The 15,425-nt window shown below is 29.0% G+C and overlaps 1 protein-coding gene across 4 annotated transcripts in view; it reads left to right on the forward strand.

Moving 5' to 3' along the window:
* Positions 1-15,425, forward strand: part of LOC139519273 (ankycorbin-like) — a 41,177-nt gene that overhangs the window by 19,280 nt on the left and 6,472 nt on the right. For 2 of the 4 annotated variants that reach the window (XM_071311237.1, XM_071311238.1), the window contains exons 10-23: positions 287-360; positions 875-952; positions 1,507-1,566; positions 1,961-1,978; positions 3,356-3,463; positions 4,099-4,131; positions 4,758-4,856; positions 5,414-5,486; positions 5,999-6,114; positions 8,767-8,883; positions 11,161-11,244; positions 11,431-11,493; positions 12,257-12,454; positions 13,152-14,204. In XM_071311237.1, the coding sequence (XP_071167338.1) occupies positions 287-360; positions 875-952; positions 1,507-1,566; positions 1,961-1,978; positions 3,356-3,463; positions 4,099-4,131; positions 4,758-4,856; positions 5,414-5,486; positions 5,999-6,114; positions 8,767-8,883; positions 11,161-11,244; positions 11,431-11,493; positions 12,257-12,454; positions 13,152-14,204 (2,174 nt within the window). The remainder of the gene's footprint in view (positions 1-286; positions 361-874; positions 953-1,506; positions 1,567-1,960; positions 1,979-3,355; positions 3,464-4,098; positions 4,132-4,757; positions 4,857-5,413; positions 5,487-5,998; positions 6,115-8,766; positions 8,884-11,160; positions 11,245-11,430; positions 11,494-12,256; positions 12,455-13,151; positions 14,205-15,425) is intronic. The other 2 variants (XM_071311239.1, XM_071311240.1) reach the window with 1 other exon arrangement.

Consider the following 15,425-nt stretch of genomic DNA (forward strand, 5'->3'; position numbering starts at 1 on the left):
AAGAAATAAAAAAGTCAAACAAATCTGATTTTGACACTGAAAAGCTAAAAAAAAAGTATGAATTGTTTTACTGGTATAAACAGTTAAATTGTAAGAATATGACAGCAATAAGCCTAAAAATAAATTATTTAAAAGATTATGCTGTAAATAACTTTATCAAAAAGTAGTTTGGTACTTATCAAAGACCCACTTAAGAATCATAAAATTATATATCTGAACAGTATGATTTTACTATCCATTGTTATGTGAAACTTTATATGATTGAAAAATAATGTTTACATTTTAGTGGACAGAAAACCAAAAGACACGAAGGGTGCTGAAGGTGGAGCAGATACTTCAGAGATGCCAGAGGCTGATCAGGTAATTTATTATTCTTATATTATTCTTATATTAGTCTCTTCTTTGTTCTGTAAACAAAGTGCTGGTATTTTTTAAATTCCAACAAAACATACGCTTCATAATATACTTGTCATCACCATTAAATTTTTACTGCTTTCTAAAAAATATGAATCCAGAGGGAAATGTGTTAAATCCCCTTGTACAATATCCTTAAAAAAATTAGAATGTGAAATTGGCTCTTGAAATATTTTTCCTGTGTGTAAAATTATTGTTTTCAAATCTGATCAATGTTTTTTTTGAAATGTGTTTATTAGAAACAGCATTTTTTATAAATATCACAGTATGTACATGTTAATATTGATTATTTTGAAACTTCATTTTATTTTGTGTTTACAACACATTAGTTTAGATAAAATAATTGAAGATATTACACCTAATAGATAAATATACAAAGCAGAGTTGCAAATCTTGATTAGCATTCAAAGTGTTGCATTTAAAAAATATATATATTTGAAGATATCTCTTTAATTTGTAGGTTGATAGAGTGGATAATTTTGTTGCTGATACATCTCCATCACCTGGACCTCAAAGGAAAGAAGGAACTCTTCAACAGGTATACAGTCTGTTCAGTCAAATATCTTTTTCTTTTGGTACTTTTGAGAACTTTGGTCGTTACATTTCAATTTAGTGGCATTATTTTTTTCGGTCTGTGCATCCATTCGTTCTACTGTTCAATGTTTTTGGTTGAGGTAATTTTTGATGAAGTTGAAGTCCAATCAACTTGAAACTTAGTAAACATGTTCCCTATGATATCTTTCTACTTTTAATGCCAAATTAGGGATATTGGTCCTGATTTCAGGGTCCACTGATCGTAACAAATAATAGTTTGAGTGAGGCCTCTATGGACACATTCTTGTTTTTACTCTAAGAAGAAAAGAAAAATAGTTTTTGTGTTTAATACAACAAATGCATTGTTTCTATATCATCAATCTATGATGATATTTATATAAGTCATTGTAACAAATGCATTATCAAACCTCTTATCTGTATAACATTATGTCTCATGAAAAAAAAAATACCTTAGAAATCAAATTAAGTGAATATGGTAAAACTTTTTCGATGCCACACAACTTTTCAGTTTAGATATTGTCCTCTTTTTATCTTCAGGCAGCACAGAAACCCTCTACCCAGCCAGCTGTAGACCAGAGAGCACTTCAAGCCTATAAGGTAATACATGTGTACACAAATATTAGCCTCCTTATAAAAGTTCCGTCAAATGATGTTTATTTTGTTAAGCATATGCCTTGTCGTGAGACTTGTTAAATTCAAAATGAAGGCTTTATGGAAAACTCTTTGCTGATATGCTTTACTTTACATAATTTTGCAAAAATTGGATATCATGGAAATAAAAAAATACATATAAGAGAACTTAATCATTATAATTTACAGATTTTAAAAAGATTATTGAAAACAGAAATTTGTAGACAAAATTGTCATGAAATGTTACATCTAACAAATTTAAATTAGGAGTAGTTACATACCTAAAAGATAGAAATTGATTATTATCTGTTAAACTATTCATGCAAGAGTGCACAAAATGATTGCTAATTGTTTTCTGAAGGCTGGTTTACCACCAAAGGTAAGAGGGAGTGGCTATATTTATAAAAAAAAGTCATCACATGTTGCACTCAGTTGTCTCCCTTTGATTAAATTTTAGCACTTTCTAATTTACACCTCATGATTTTAGTTATCAATCATTTCATTGGCTGGGGAGTTAAATTGGAAACTAATGATTACATGATAAGATCCATATGGATTGTTGTTGATAAGGAGTATATTTAGAGGGGGAAATAAATGTAAAGAGACAACATGTGAAAATTACTTGCTGATGCTACATATATAGCCCTGCAGATAGAATGCAACAAGTTGTATACTCAACAGAAATATTTTGAAGCTTATATTATTTTGCCAAAACTGAATTTCATTTGTATATGAGAATAGAATCCCCCCATTGTAATATATATAGTTGTAATAAAATGGGCATTGGTCAATTTAATTCAACTTATAAGCATGATCTAACAATAGTTGTTTTTAATCTTTTTGTAAATTTGTAACAAATTGACATACCCGGTACATTTAATATTTATACAGAATATCATTTGTGTTTTATGAGTATTCTAAGTTCATCATTGCATGCTCTTTAATCTATCTCTGTTTATGAGGTGTGCATTCTGTTAGATCTATTTTTGAAATGCTTGTTTTTACCTTGTGTTTATTTTAAGTGAACTATTGATATGTTATAATAATGCTCTTCAAAGATATAATTTTTTTTAATAGTTGTAGATTTTTTTGTACTTTTTTTGTGAAACTTAAAAATATTAATGACAACAGAAATAAATCCAGTATAAAGAATGAACAAAATGAATCAAATTATGCAAATTTTAAAGTGCTTTAAGAACTTAGTTAACTTGAGAAGCAAAAACTTAAAACATTAAACATATTGAGGTTTTTTCAAATTTAGAATGAATCTAAAAACTTGTACTTTCTATAGATCTTTAAAAGTTAAATAATAGAATAAAAAACATGCATCACAAAGAGTGCTTTCTGCTAAAGTTTAAAGTTTTCTTAAGGGGTAGCGTAAGCTGGCCCTGAACAAAAATGTACTCTAGCTCAGTATAATTGATGCCACACTTAACCACCAAACAATCAGCTGAACATACATTTATTTAGAAAATCCTGAGATTGTAATTTTTCAGTAAAAGAATCTCATTCTTCAACGCTTGTATATCATAAACAAGTACACAGACCATTCCCTCATTTTGATGTATTTTTAATTACCTATTGAAATAGAATTTATTTAAAATTTCAGCAGAAAACATGTCTAAACTATGTATTGAAGAAAATATGTTTGGTTTAATATTTTAGAGCGTAATTAGTTCTTCTTGACGAGTATATGTATTTTAATACCTTTTATGATTTAACTTATATATATATATATATATTTCAATTTATTTAGGAATTAGAGGAAGAAAATGATCAGCTGAATGAGGAATTGCATAAACTGAGGATCCAAAATATCAAAAACCAAGACAACATTACCTCTCTACAACATCAACTTAAAGAGGTAAGAGACATACAGATTTATATGTAAAGCAGCATATTTTCATGATATTATATTCAGGAATGAGTTGTGCATACAATTATTTTATTTATTTATTATTCCAGATTTTTCTTACTTTGCAGTGGTTTGCTGAAGTTAAATTCATTATTTGTATTAGATGGATTTGACAATATGAAATGGTATTTTGATTTTAAACAGATTATTGAATATGAATAAGTAACCTTGTAACATTTGGTATTGTTTATCTGATAGGAGTTGTTTCTCTTTTATTAACTGTAGTGCTTTAAGTGAAATATCTTTTGGTTAACACATTTGAAAGCCCTTGACTATGTTTGCAATCTGTTGATATTTCAACATACTGTAATTTTATAAGGAATTTTTTTTTCGACAAGGATTTGATTTCATATATTTCGTGCAAAGATATAACCACTAAATTAAAAAACCCACGAAAATTTAACTATCATATAAACCATGAAATCTTATATAGAGACAAAACCACGAAATTTTAAACTCACGAAAAATTAATGTTTCCACAGTATAATTTATAATTTAATATAAATTGTATTAACAAATTTTTTCAAAAATATTCCTTACGTTTTGCTCAACTTGTAATAGGAAGTTCTTTGATTTCCTTACAGAAAGCTAAAGAAACTCAAGAACATGAACTAAAGGTTAGTAGAAACCAATAATCATTAAACTACAATAGAGCTATTCTTGAAGTATTTCTTTATTTGTTATCATCTGTTTTTCATTTTCAGAATTAATGTCAGTTGATTGTTTGCGTTTATCATTATTTTCAGCACATTTAGTTATACAACGACAATTAGTAATTGTTGGTTGCTTTAGCTGGAGAGACTTTCTGTAATAAAAATTCTCACATATTTACTTTTGGTTTTGATTATTCCTACTGAGAGTCAATCCAGAAAAGAGCTTTTGATGCACCACATTTATAACATGTTGGGAGGGTTGTTAAGTGCTAAAGAATAATATTTTGGAGAAACTAAAAGCTGAACAAACAAAGAAGTCAAACATTTTTATTAAAAACAAAAGTCATTAAACTGATGCATGACTTGTACAATTTAAACTGGAGATGACAGCTATATAGACATAATTTTTATGAACACTGTTAATCTATACAAATCTCAGTTGAAGTTGATAGCTTTCATTAAAGACAACAAATGTATTGAGGTATATTTTTCTCCATACAGGCATACTGATGATATTAATAAGGTAGAAATATGCGTGTGTGATTGTATTAATATTTTGTTAGTTAATATGATTGGTTCTCTTGTTTCAGATGAAAGAATTAACAGAAAGTTTAGATACAGAGATGAAGAAAGTTGAAACTCTTCAACAAAATTCCCATTCATTGTCTATCAGTAATACTCTGACAGAGGTTAGTAGACTAATACTCTGTTGATTATTATTCTAGATTGATAATATTCATGGTTTGAAGGGTGCTTTGGATTACATTATCCCCATAGGATGATATCCTTTAATATTGCACAAATTTTGTGAATGTGAAATTTTAAATCACAGATTTCAAAAATTTATACTTGAGCTATAAAGGGGATAGGTATTATGGTTAACCACTGTCTATTTGTCTGAGTCTATATCTGTTATACATTTCTGTCACATTGTTATTTGCATTTAAGTAATGGCTTCTAAGTTTCATCTGGTTGTGTTATACTGTGTAATATGTTTCAAGTGTAATCTGTTTGCTGAAAGCACTTGAAAATTTATGATTGATTCATATATAAAGTTTAAAGTCAACAATGCCGAACACGGTTTTAATTAGGGACTAAAGCAAAGCAACACATTTTGTAGATTCTGTTATTTGTAAACTTTTTAACTTGTTGTAGTAAAAGAAAAGTGTTAACACTCAGTCGCAAATTCTATGACTTTAAAAGTCTATTTAATCCATAAGATAAATGATCTAATTCTGTGATATAGAGTACAGACGATGGTATTGAGACAGACCATTGGAATGACAGTGAAGAAGATCTGTTTGGTTCATTGAAGAGAGGTAAATATAGTGTGTACCTTTAAGGAATGACTGTAATATTTTTTCTGTCTATGAAGAAAAAAACATAAAAAATGGGGTGCACACTGAATAATCAATGCAGCGGGTTATTTTAAAGTGTGCACCACATTTTTTATGTTATTTCGAATAGACAGAAAAATATTACAGTCATATCTTATAATTTAATTCAAAATTCCATTTTAAACCGGAGTAAACCATGAATAAAATGATGATGACGTCATGTTCACATGACAAAATTATGTCTATGAGCTGATAAACAAAACAACATCAGCCAATCAGAAGACGCATTACATTCAAAATTAAATTATAATACAATAATATAAAATACAAAATAATAGGATTGATAACATATGCATGACTCACAGTTATAACTTGATAAAGATTGCATTTATGATATATATAATATTCAAGAACAAAACAGCTATTTACCTATTTCAAATAATTGATTTCAGAATTACAAGCAAAGTTTATAATTTGTTGAATGATTGCTTCAGGTAAAAAGTCCAGTAAAGATAGTGACACTGATGACAAACAGCTGATAGCCTTACTGAGAAGTCAAATATTGACCTTCCAGTCAGAAAATGAACAACTTAAACAGAAGGTTACAGAGGTAGGGGATTATACATTTCAGATTATACAAGATAAAAGCACCTTCTATTTTGTATATCATTTACAGTAACAACACGAAAATGAAATATAATGACCAGAACTTTGTTTCATGGGAGCCTTTATTTCTAGTGATATTTACAATTTGCAATTAACCTCAATTTTTTATTTCCACTTTTACTAAGAATTAACAAATTTGTATGGAGGTCTTTCATAGTGTAACCGTTTCAATCAGTAATTTTTATGTGGCCTTGACCTCTTTTTCATTTAATATTTGTCAGTTTTTCAGGGTCATACCTGTTTATTGTTACCTATCAATATATGGTTGTTTTTTGTTTGTAAGAGGTTAATGTCTTTCTTTCATGTCAAATTTTTGTGACCTGAATTTTAGGCATCAGTAATTTTGTATTGGATTTGTGTTAACAAGTGCATCTTAGGGATTTCATTTTTTCTTTACAACTGTCATGACCTCATTCTGAGAATTGGCCCTTTGAAAATTCAAACTCTAAACCATCAAGACATTTTAAGGTGTCAGGTCTTCTATTCTGTATGCATCTTATTTCATTTGTGGCTGAATATTTTAGAAGCTCAGACTCAAGACCTATACAGAATTTAACTGCTATTTTAAAACTCTTGAACTGTGCAATAAATCTTTTCAAGTAGATATTATTTGGATTTGCTTCTGTTAATAATGATAAATGGACACAAAAGGTATATTAAATTGTTATTCTAGCCAATATGAACTCTATCTGTGGCATTCAAGTTTACACTTGAAATAAGTTTACACTTGAAATAAAAAGAACAGTACAGATTAATGAAGAAAAATAGTGATTGTTTTCATGTATCAAACCGACCTACAACACCTAAATTTTAAATGTTTTCTGTTGGATATCAATATTTTCAGCTTTGTTTGCCAAAGTTTTATGTCTTTCAATGCTTTCAAATGATTTTAGATCTTGTTTCTTCTCATTTTACATATCACACTATGTCCATATTGTTATAATTCATTTCGTGGTGCTGCACATATATGTTTAAATACCATTAAGACATCATTAACATAAGTTTGATATGACCATCTATGTACTGAACAAAAAATCCTAGTTTCATATTAAATCATCTTTACTCAAATGTAAAGTTGAATGCAAGTTTATTCTTATTTATGTTTGAATCATTTTTTGTTAACTAAAAATGAATTGCCAGTTTTGCATCTTATTTATTTGGAATAATGAATTTTACAGAGACTTAAATAGAAGGTTTACTAACATAAATGGATTAATCTTTTTACAGCCATCATGTGAAAGGTTTTTAGTACATCTTCATACTTTTTGCATTTTGCATGATTACATCTAGTTGCAATTTGTCTTACATTGCATGTAACAACAAAATTTTCACTCATTCCATGTTTGATTCGAAACACATTTCTTGAATAGAATGGTTAGTGTAAAATACATTTTGTTATTTGGCTTATGTAGTTTTTAAATGGAGTAAAATAAAATTAAAATTTTTTTTTTGTTATTAGGCTTATGTAGTTTTTAAATGGATTAAAATAAGATTAAAATTTTTTTTTTTTAGAGTTTGGAATTTTAGTATTTCTGTTAATTTGCATTTTTTCGTTTGTGGGATTTAGCCATTTTTGTCTTTATTGAGTTTATTTGGCTTTAATGGTTTAATCGTAGGTGAGTATTAATAGAGATACGTGTAGTACTTCAATGGCACTGGGAATAAGGATCTGCATTATAAATTGTGACATGATCAATAGTCAATTGTCGTAATTGTGTGCATGGCAACTGTAAATATAAACATTGTAGAAATATTTGTTTATAGATGTTCATTTTAACATTTCCAGTAGGATTGTTAAGTAATTATTTCAACTTACTGTAATACCTATGTTTTATGGCTTGAAATAGTACAAGTCATTACTTTCTATCATAGTTCTTGTCTTATTTCCAGATTGTCATTAACAAAAACTGTGACTAATTTTCTTGTGTATATGACTTGGACTTCGCAAAATAAAATATACTGTTGTTAATGAAATCTAGATGCCAAAACATACTAAATGTGCTCATATTGCCTTGTTTGTGAATCATATACTTATATAATAATGATCTTGTACTTTTAAACTACTTGTGTGATTATATGGTTTGCTAATTTGATTTTTGAATGACAATTGAATATATCAAAACTTGAATCAATAAGCATGTCTGTTTCATTGAATATAAGCATGAATTCAGTTAAGAAAGTTTATCAGTCCATTTTTAACTGGTCGATAAAATTATAAATAGAAACTCGACTGATTTGTAATGTTCTGTAACTTAAGTATAATTGCTATTGAGATAGTCTGCCTTTAAGCATCTTTATTTGAAGATGATGTCCATCTAAAGACTTTAGAATAGCTTTCAACAATAAATAGTTTCAGTAACAAGCTTTTACTTTTCAACTTAAAAGAAGCAACAATGGCTTTCCATAATAAAGAATATTTTCTTTAAACCATTTTCATTTAGGACGAAAAAATATTTTAATATTATTTACTTAAGAAGACTGGTCACATAAAAAGAACTATTTTTCCCCCATTTTACATATGTTTTTGGCATCATACAGAAACACTGGTAAATAATATTTCTGTAACCATTGCTCATTATTTTATTGTTTTATTTAGGATAACGATGGCAAAGACACAACTGTTGGCGACAAGGAAATGGTACAGAAAATGGAAGTGATGAGTCAGCAGTTATCCCAGTTACAGAAACACAGAGATGATCTACAGGAACAAGTAGTTAGTAGTGATTAATGAATTCTTATGCTTTAAATACAACAGGAACAAGTAATTAGTAGTGATTAATGAATTCTTATGCTTTAAATACAACAGGAACAAGTAGTTAGTAGTGATTAATGAATTCTTATGCTTTAAATACAACAGGAACAAGTAGTTAGTAGTGATTAATGAATTCTTATGCTTTAAATACAACAGGGACAAGTAGTTAGTAGTGATTAATGAATTCTTATGCTTTAAATACAACAGGGACAAGTAGTTAGTAGTGATTAATGAATTCTTATGCTTTAAATACAACAGGGACAAGTAGTTAGTAGTGATTAATGAATTCTTATGCTTTAAATACAACAGGAACAAGTAGTTAGTAGTGATTAATGAATTCTTATGCTTTAAATACAACAGGAACAAGTAGTTAGTAGTGATTAATGAATTCTTATGCTTTAAATACAACAGGGACAAGTAGTTAGTAGTGATTAATGAATTCTTATGCTTTAAATACAACAGGGACAAGTAGTTAGTAGTGATTAATGAATTCTTATGCTTTAAATACAACAGGAACAAGTAGTTAGTAGTGATTAATGAATTCTTATGCTTTAAATACAACAGGAACAAGTAGTTAGTAGTGATTAATGAATTCTTATGCTTTAAATACAACAGGAACAAGTAGTTAGTAGTGATTAATGAATTCTTATGCTTTAAATACAACAGGAACAAGTAGTTAGTAGTGATTAATGAATTCTTATGCTTTAAATACAACAGGAACAAGTAGTTAGTAGTGATTAATGTATTCTTATGCTTTAAATACAACAGGAACAAGTAGTTAGTAGTGATTAATGAATTCTTATGCTTTAAATACAACAGGAACAAGTAGTTAGTAGTGATTAATGTATTCTTATGCTTTAAATACAACAGGAACAAGTAGTTAGTAGTGATTAATGAATTCTTATGCTTTAAATACAACAGGAACAAGTAGTTAGTAGTGATTAATGAATTCTTATGCTTTAAATACAACAGGAACAAGTAGTTAGTAGGGATTAATGTATTCTTATGCTTTAAATACAACAGGAACAAGTAGTTAGTAGTGATTAATGAATTCTTATGCTTTAAATACAAGCCCATTGATTTTCCTTTTTAAACTGTTTCACATTCTGTCATACATAGCCTGCATAACTGTATGGATTTTGCTCATTGTTGAAGGCTACTCTATTGGTGTTTTAACCTATGTCCTTTTGTTTCTGTCGTTAATGTCGTGTAAAATTTGCACTTAATTTTTTTATCAAATATTTTAACTGGGTTTGTTCAAGATGTTGTGTTTCACTTAATAGCGAAACCTAAATTATTCCCCTAAAACACTACTGAGTATATTGCTAGTTGTTTCATTGGCAATCTTACCATATGACCTTATTGCATAGATGATTTACATTAACATATGGTAAACCTTTACTGCATCAGAAATATGTTAAATATATCCAGTGATGTATAGAATAATATGCAAAAGACATTTTCTATTTGAAAAGAGAGATTAAGGTGGCTCGGGAGTATTCGAAGTTTCTATCAGAAGTGCCGTATTTTTGGTTATTTTATTCTGTAAAGAAAATGATTCAAAATGGTCCAAAAAAAATAGGGGGTCACGGACCATTTAAGCTCAAAATTTTACTTTTAAACAGGTATGTAAAAGGGACCATTTTTCAATGAAATGATAGGGGAAATAGAGTTGTTGACATATTTTTTTCGGAATATCAAAAAAACGATCTATGACAATTGGTCCAAAACTGTTATATGAAAAGCTGGAATATAGCTTCAAAGAATTAGCCAATAAAAAACATAGGTCACCGATAAGGAAAAAAAAATATTTTACCTTAAAACCCATATTTTGGCGGGAAAATGGTGAAAATGGGTGAATTGTCATTTTGACCCTTTAAAAAATACCGATAATAACGAAAATATTCTATTAGTTACATAACTACAATGATTTGACATTTCTAATCAATCAAAATATTAAAAAAAATTATATCGAATTTACGACAAATACTTTTGTAATTCATGCGTGAAATTATGCGCAGTCGAATAGTCCCGAGCCACCTTAAGCAGGAACAGTGATAAATGGTCAGTGCCCTTCACATGAAATTATTGAACTAAAAAACAAGCAAACAAACAAACAACCATAAAAACAAACAAACATGTTTGATAAAGATAAAGTTAGATAGTAAAATTACATATACTCTCCATCTTCCTTTCATGATTGTCTGTGAAAAAAACTTAAAAGTGGTTATCTTTTAGGCAATGTATAAAATGAGCAACAGTACAGATGAATGTAAAACCTGTTCTGCCATCTTAGATGAACTGATGTCACCCAAGTATAAGGTATAGCTATGTTTCATATTATATATAGTTTGAGGAATTCCAGTATTTTAGGTTTAATGATAATAACTCATAATTAGAGATAACATGTTATGAAGGAGGAGTATTTCAATGGCAACAATTTCAAATCAAGTTTTAATTTCAATCACATTTATACATGTTTAGTTATAAGCAATTGACATTTTTCAGGATATAGTAGAACCATTCTGTAACCATGACGATGAGTCAGACATGGATCTGAAGGTTGTTCAGGTAATTACATTATATAGTATATAGATTTAGTATTTTAAAAAAGATAACTCAGTTTTATAATTTCATATCAGAAACTATTCATATATATAAAAAAATGCCTCTTGAAAGTGGTCGATCTATTTCATTAAAATCTACAAATATATTGTAATTTTTAGGAATTTCTGAAACAAAAATGGCTGATTTAAATTAAGGTAAAGTTGACTCATTCCATCAATTACACTTGATCGATATTGATTTCTAAACTGAAGAAATGTTTGAAAAGTTGTTCAAATTTTAAATTTTTACTGGACTGACCCAATAAAAAAATCTGTAGGAATATTCTATTTAAAGAGATCTTACGAGGGACCTGAATATGGAGAGTTGTCTACTTGGCAAACAGGTCATACTACATCTTCTTATTTTTATATGGAAAAAAAAAGAATAATGTTCACATGGAAACTTGAGACAACACTAATTTGTTTATGTAGATTTGTGTATGTTGATTATACTTATTGTTACCTCCCTTTGTATGAGATATGCCAAATGTTCAACAATTGTTATTGTTCAATAAAGAAATATACATTTATTTTGTGATGTAGTCTTTGATGTATAATTATATGTACATTTATTTGTATATTTATCAATGAAACATTGTCACAAGGGGTCAAAGATATAAATTGTCATTTATCATCTGGTATACAACAGAATAATATTATATATTGAATGTGAAATGTTTGAGATAGGTTAATAGCTGATAGTTTCTCATTTGAACATACTTTTAAAGGACAATCTGAACAGTGGGAAATACTCATCTTTGGACAGCTTTGTGTCAGATGTAAGGTTGATTATTACCAATAGTTCACAGTCAGAACAGTTATCAGAGAAAGGCCAAGAATTACAGAACATATTTGACACTATCTATAGTTCTGTCAAGGGTAAAGTACCCAATGGAGACATACAGAAGGAAACTGATAAACATGTTGTAAGTATATGTATATGAAAGGAAAAATCTGTTTGGATTATATTTTTAAGTTAAGAATGAGTAAATTGATGAAGTAGGTTAATGCATCAAAAAGGGGTGACCATATGATAACTTGAAATCAGTTTAATTTTAATTCATGTAGGAACAGCTTTACTAATGAATTTAATTTTGTCATGATATGATTTTTCATATTTTAAACCAATTTGGTGTACATTCTATACAAATATGGATTTATTTAAAGATAGTCAATCAATAGTAATTCTGAGAAAAATAAAAGCATATGCATTTTTAAAATATTTTAGTTCATGTTTAATGTATAGGATTTGTAAGCAAAATGTTATTAATCGTGAATGTCTCATGAAATGAAATCCAGAAATTCAATATTTTTACCTGTATGATCCTGAATAAGTTTTGTTCTAAGCAATTTCAAGACACAAAAGATTGATACGTGTATTTGTTAGTGAGCAAATCTGTGATTGATATAAAGGTAATGAAAACAGAAATCAGTACATTTTGAGCCTAACAAAAAGGGGAACATTTCTTTTAGCTTCTTTTCTGTTAGTTTGTTGTGTAAGAAAGTTAAAAGAAAAATGAATTTTACATAACATTAAGTACTTCCTGATGATATTTTTCATTCATTGAACAACAAATTGAATAACTTATCAATCTAAGATGAAATTTGCAATATATTTTACAGCATGCAGAAGACAGTTCAGTGGCTTCTGATAGTGGCATTCATTCGAAAGATTCTAATGACGAATCTGAAATTAATGAGTTACGGACAGACTATGATAAATTGAAAGAACAAAATAATATATTACGACAGGATTTAGAGACTCTGCAGTCAACTTATGAGAAATTAGTGCAGGCAGGTGACAATCTTCAGGATATGTACGATCAGTTGTTAACGGAGAAAGACCAACAATATAATGAAATGGAAAAGTTAGCAAGGGAAAAGGAAGAAATTGTTAAAGAGAATGAATTCCTATTGTCTGAAGGTAATGCTATGCATGATGATTTGGAAAAACTAGTTCAAGAATTAGAAGACATTCAAGAGAAATTCAAAATTGTTCAGGGTGAAAAGGATGATTTAGAACGTAAACTTGGATCGTTGAATGTCCCAGCTAAGGCAAGTGAAATGGCAAAAATTGTGGAGGAGAGAGACAAATTTAAAGATCAGTGTCAAGAATTACAAACAGAAAATGAGCGACTGAAACATGATCATGAAATAGTCCTTGAAGAAGTTCAGAGCATGCAGGAGCAATGTAACCAGTTACAGGCTGACAATGAACAAATGACTGTGGATTTCGAGACAGCTCAGGAGGAGTTTGATCAGCTCACACAACAACATGAGGGTCTACAACAGGATTATAATCAGTTAGAACAAGATTACTCAGAACTACTGGCTGACAAAGAAAAATTAGAAACAGAATTCTTAGAAGTTCAGACTGCTAGTGTTAAAGAACAAAATCCATTAGCAGAAGAAGAAACTGAAGAATTAAAACAAGAAAATGAAATGTTATCATATGAAAAAGATCAACTGGAAATGACAATTAAAGAATTATCCAAAAACAATGCCCTTCTAGAAGAGAAGCTAGAGAGGAATAGGGGTGAATTAGGAAAAACATTAGAAAAATTAAAAAAGGAAGCTTCAATACGTGTCAAGCATGATACAGATGCTAACACAGATAAAGAAAAACAGATCAAGTCTTTACAAGTCCAAGTCAGTCGACTTCAACAACAACTTGCCGTAGGTTTCTAGTCAACAAACTGTACATGTGTGAATTGTTTGTGTAAAAAGTTGTGTGTTTATTATTGTTTACCCACCATGTGTTCAAGGAAATTTTACTTCAAAAATTTACAAGATATATTACTCAGGTATATTATTGTGTGAGAATTCTTGTAGCACATTTGGTAGACAGGTACACAATGTTGTCATAGCAACAAGTAGATGCACACGTAGATAACACTACAATTCACACATAGCAGTTTGTACATATTGTCTGCTCTATTTTATGATAGTATGTACTTATATAGTGATAATATATATTTCCATTTTATTGAAGAATATTTTCTGTAGCCATACCTTAAAATATTATAAACATAAACTTGTAGCTATTAGAAATCTGTAATATATATGACGTAGTGTACAGGGGTAAGGGAACATGGAAATGAGGGGGCAAGAAGAGCGAGTCAGTGGGATGAAAGTGGGATTCAGGGGGAGTGAAAATTGGGATATTCTGGAGGGGGGGGGGGAATTTGGAATGATTTTTGTTTTGGAATAGAGAGTAGCAAAGTTGGAATTAGGAACCCCTGTTCACCCTCTCATATTATTTTTAATGCTCCACAAAAAAAATTCTGAAAACATTTGTTACGACAAAAATGTAATGATCATTTAAAGGAGGTTCGAGGGTATAAATATTTTAGAAAAAAAAATACATTTATTGTTCACTACAAATTTTATTTATTACCTTTAGTAGTTGTTACTTGATCATATGGAACAAAAATTATTCAACAAAATCAATTCATGTCGGCTTCAGATGACTTTTAAAAAGTAGATATCTTTGAAAAAGCTCCAAATTATCTCCCTGAGCCCCCTTAAATGTTTTGAAAACCTCAAGGTGTTCTTTTTTCAAGGCAAAGAGAACCTTTGAAAGGAGTTTATATAATGATTTAAGTTCTCAATTGCAATAATTCTTTGTAAACGTTGATAAGCTCCATTATCATGATTATTATTTTTCTATGGAAGCATTGCTTTATACATTATTCTCTACATTTGCCTAACAATATTTAGCATATTTACTTATTTACAACTAACTCCATGCAAATCATTTAAAGAAAAAGCTGAAGATATTGCTAGATTTAATAACATAAACCTATTAGAAAATCTGTTCATTGTTTCAGTAAAACTCTAAGATACCTTACATTCACATACAAGAGCTTGAAATTTTAAACCATAGAATTTCATTGT

Source organism: Mytilus edulis, chromosome 4 (genome assembly GCF_963676685.1).
Source record: "Mytilus edulis chromosome 4, xbMytEdul2.2, whole genome shotgun sequence".
NCBI classification, from domain to species: Eukaryota; Metazoa; Mollusca; class Bivalvia; order Mytilida; family Mytilidae; genus Mytilus; species Mytilus edulis.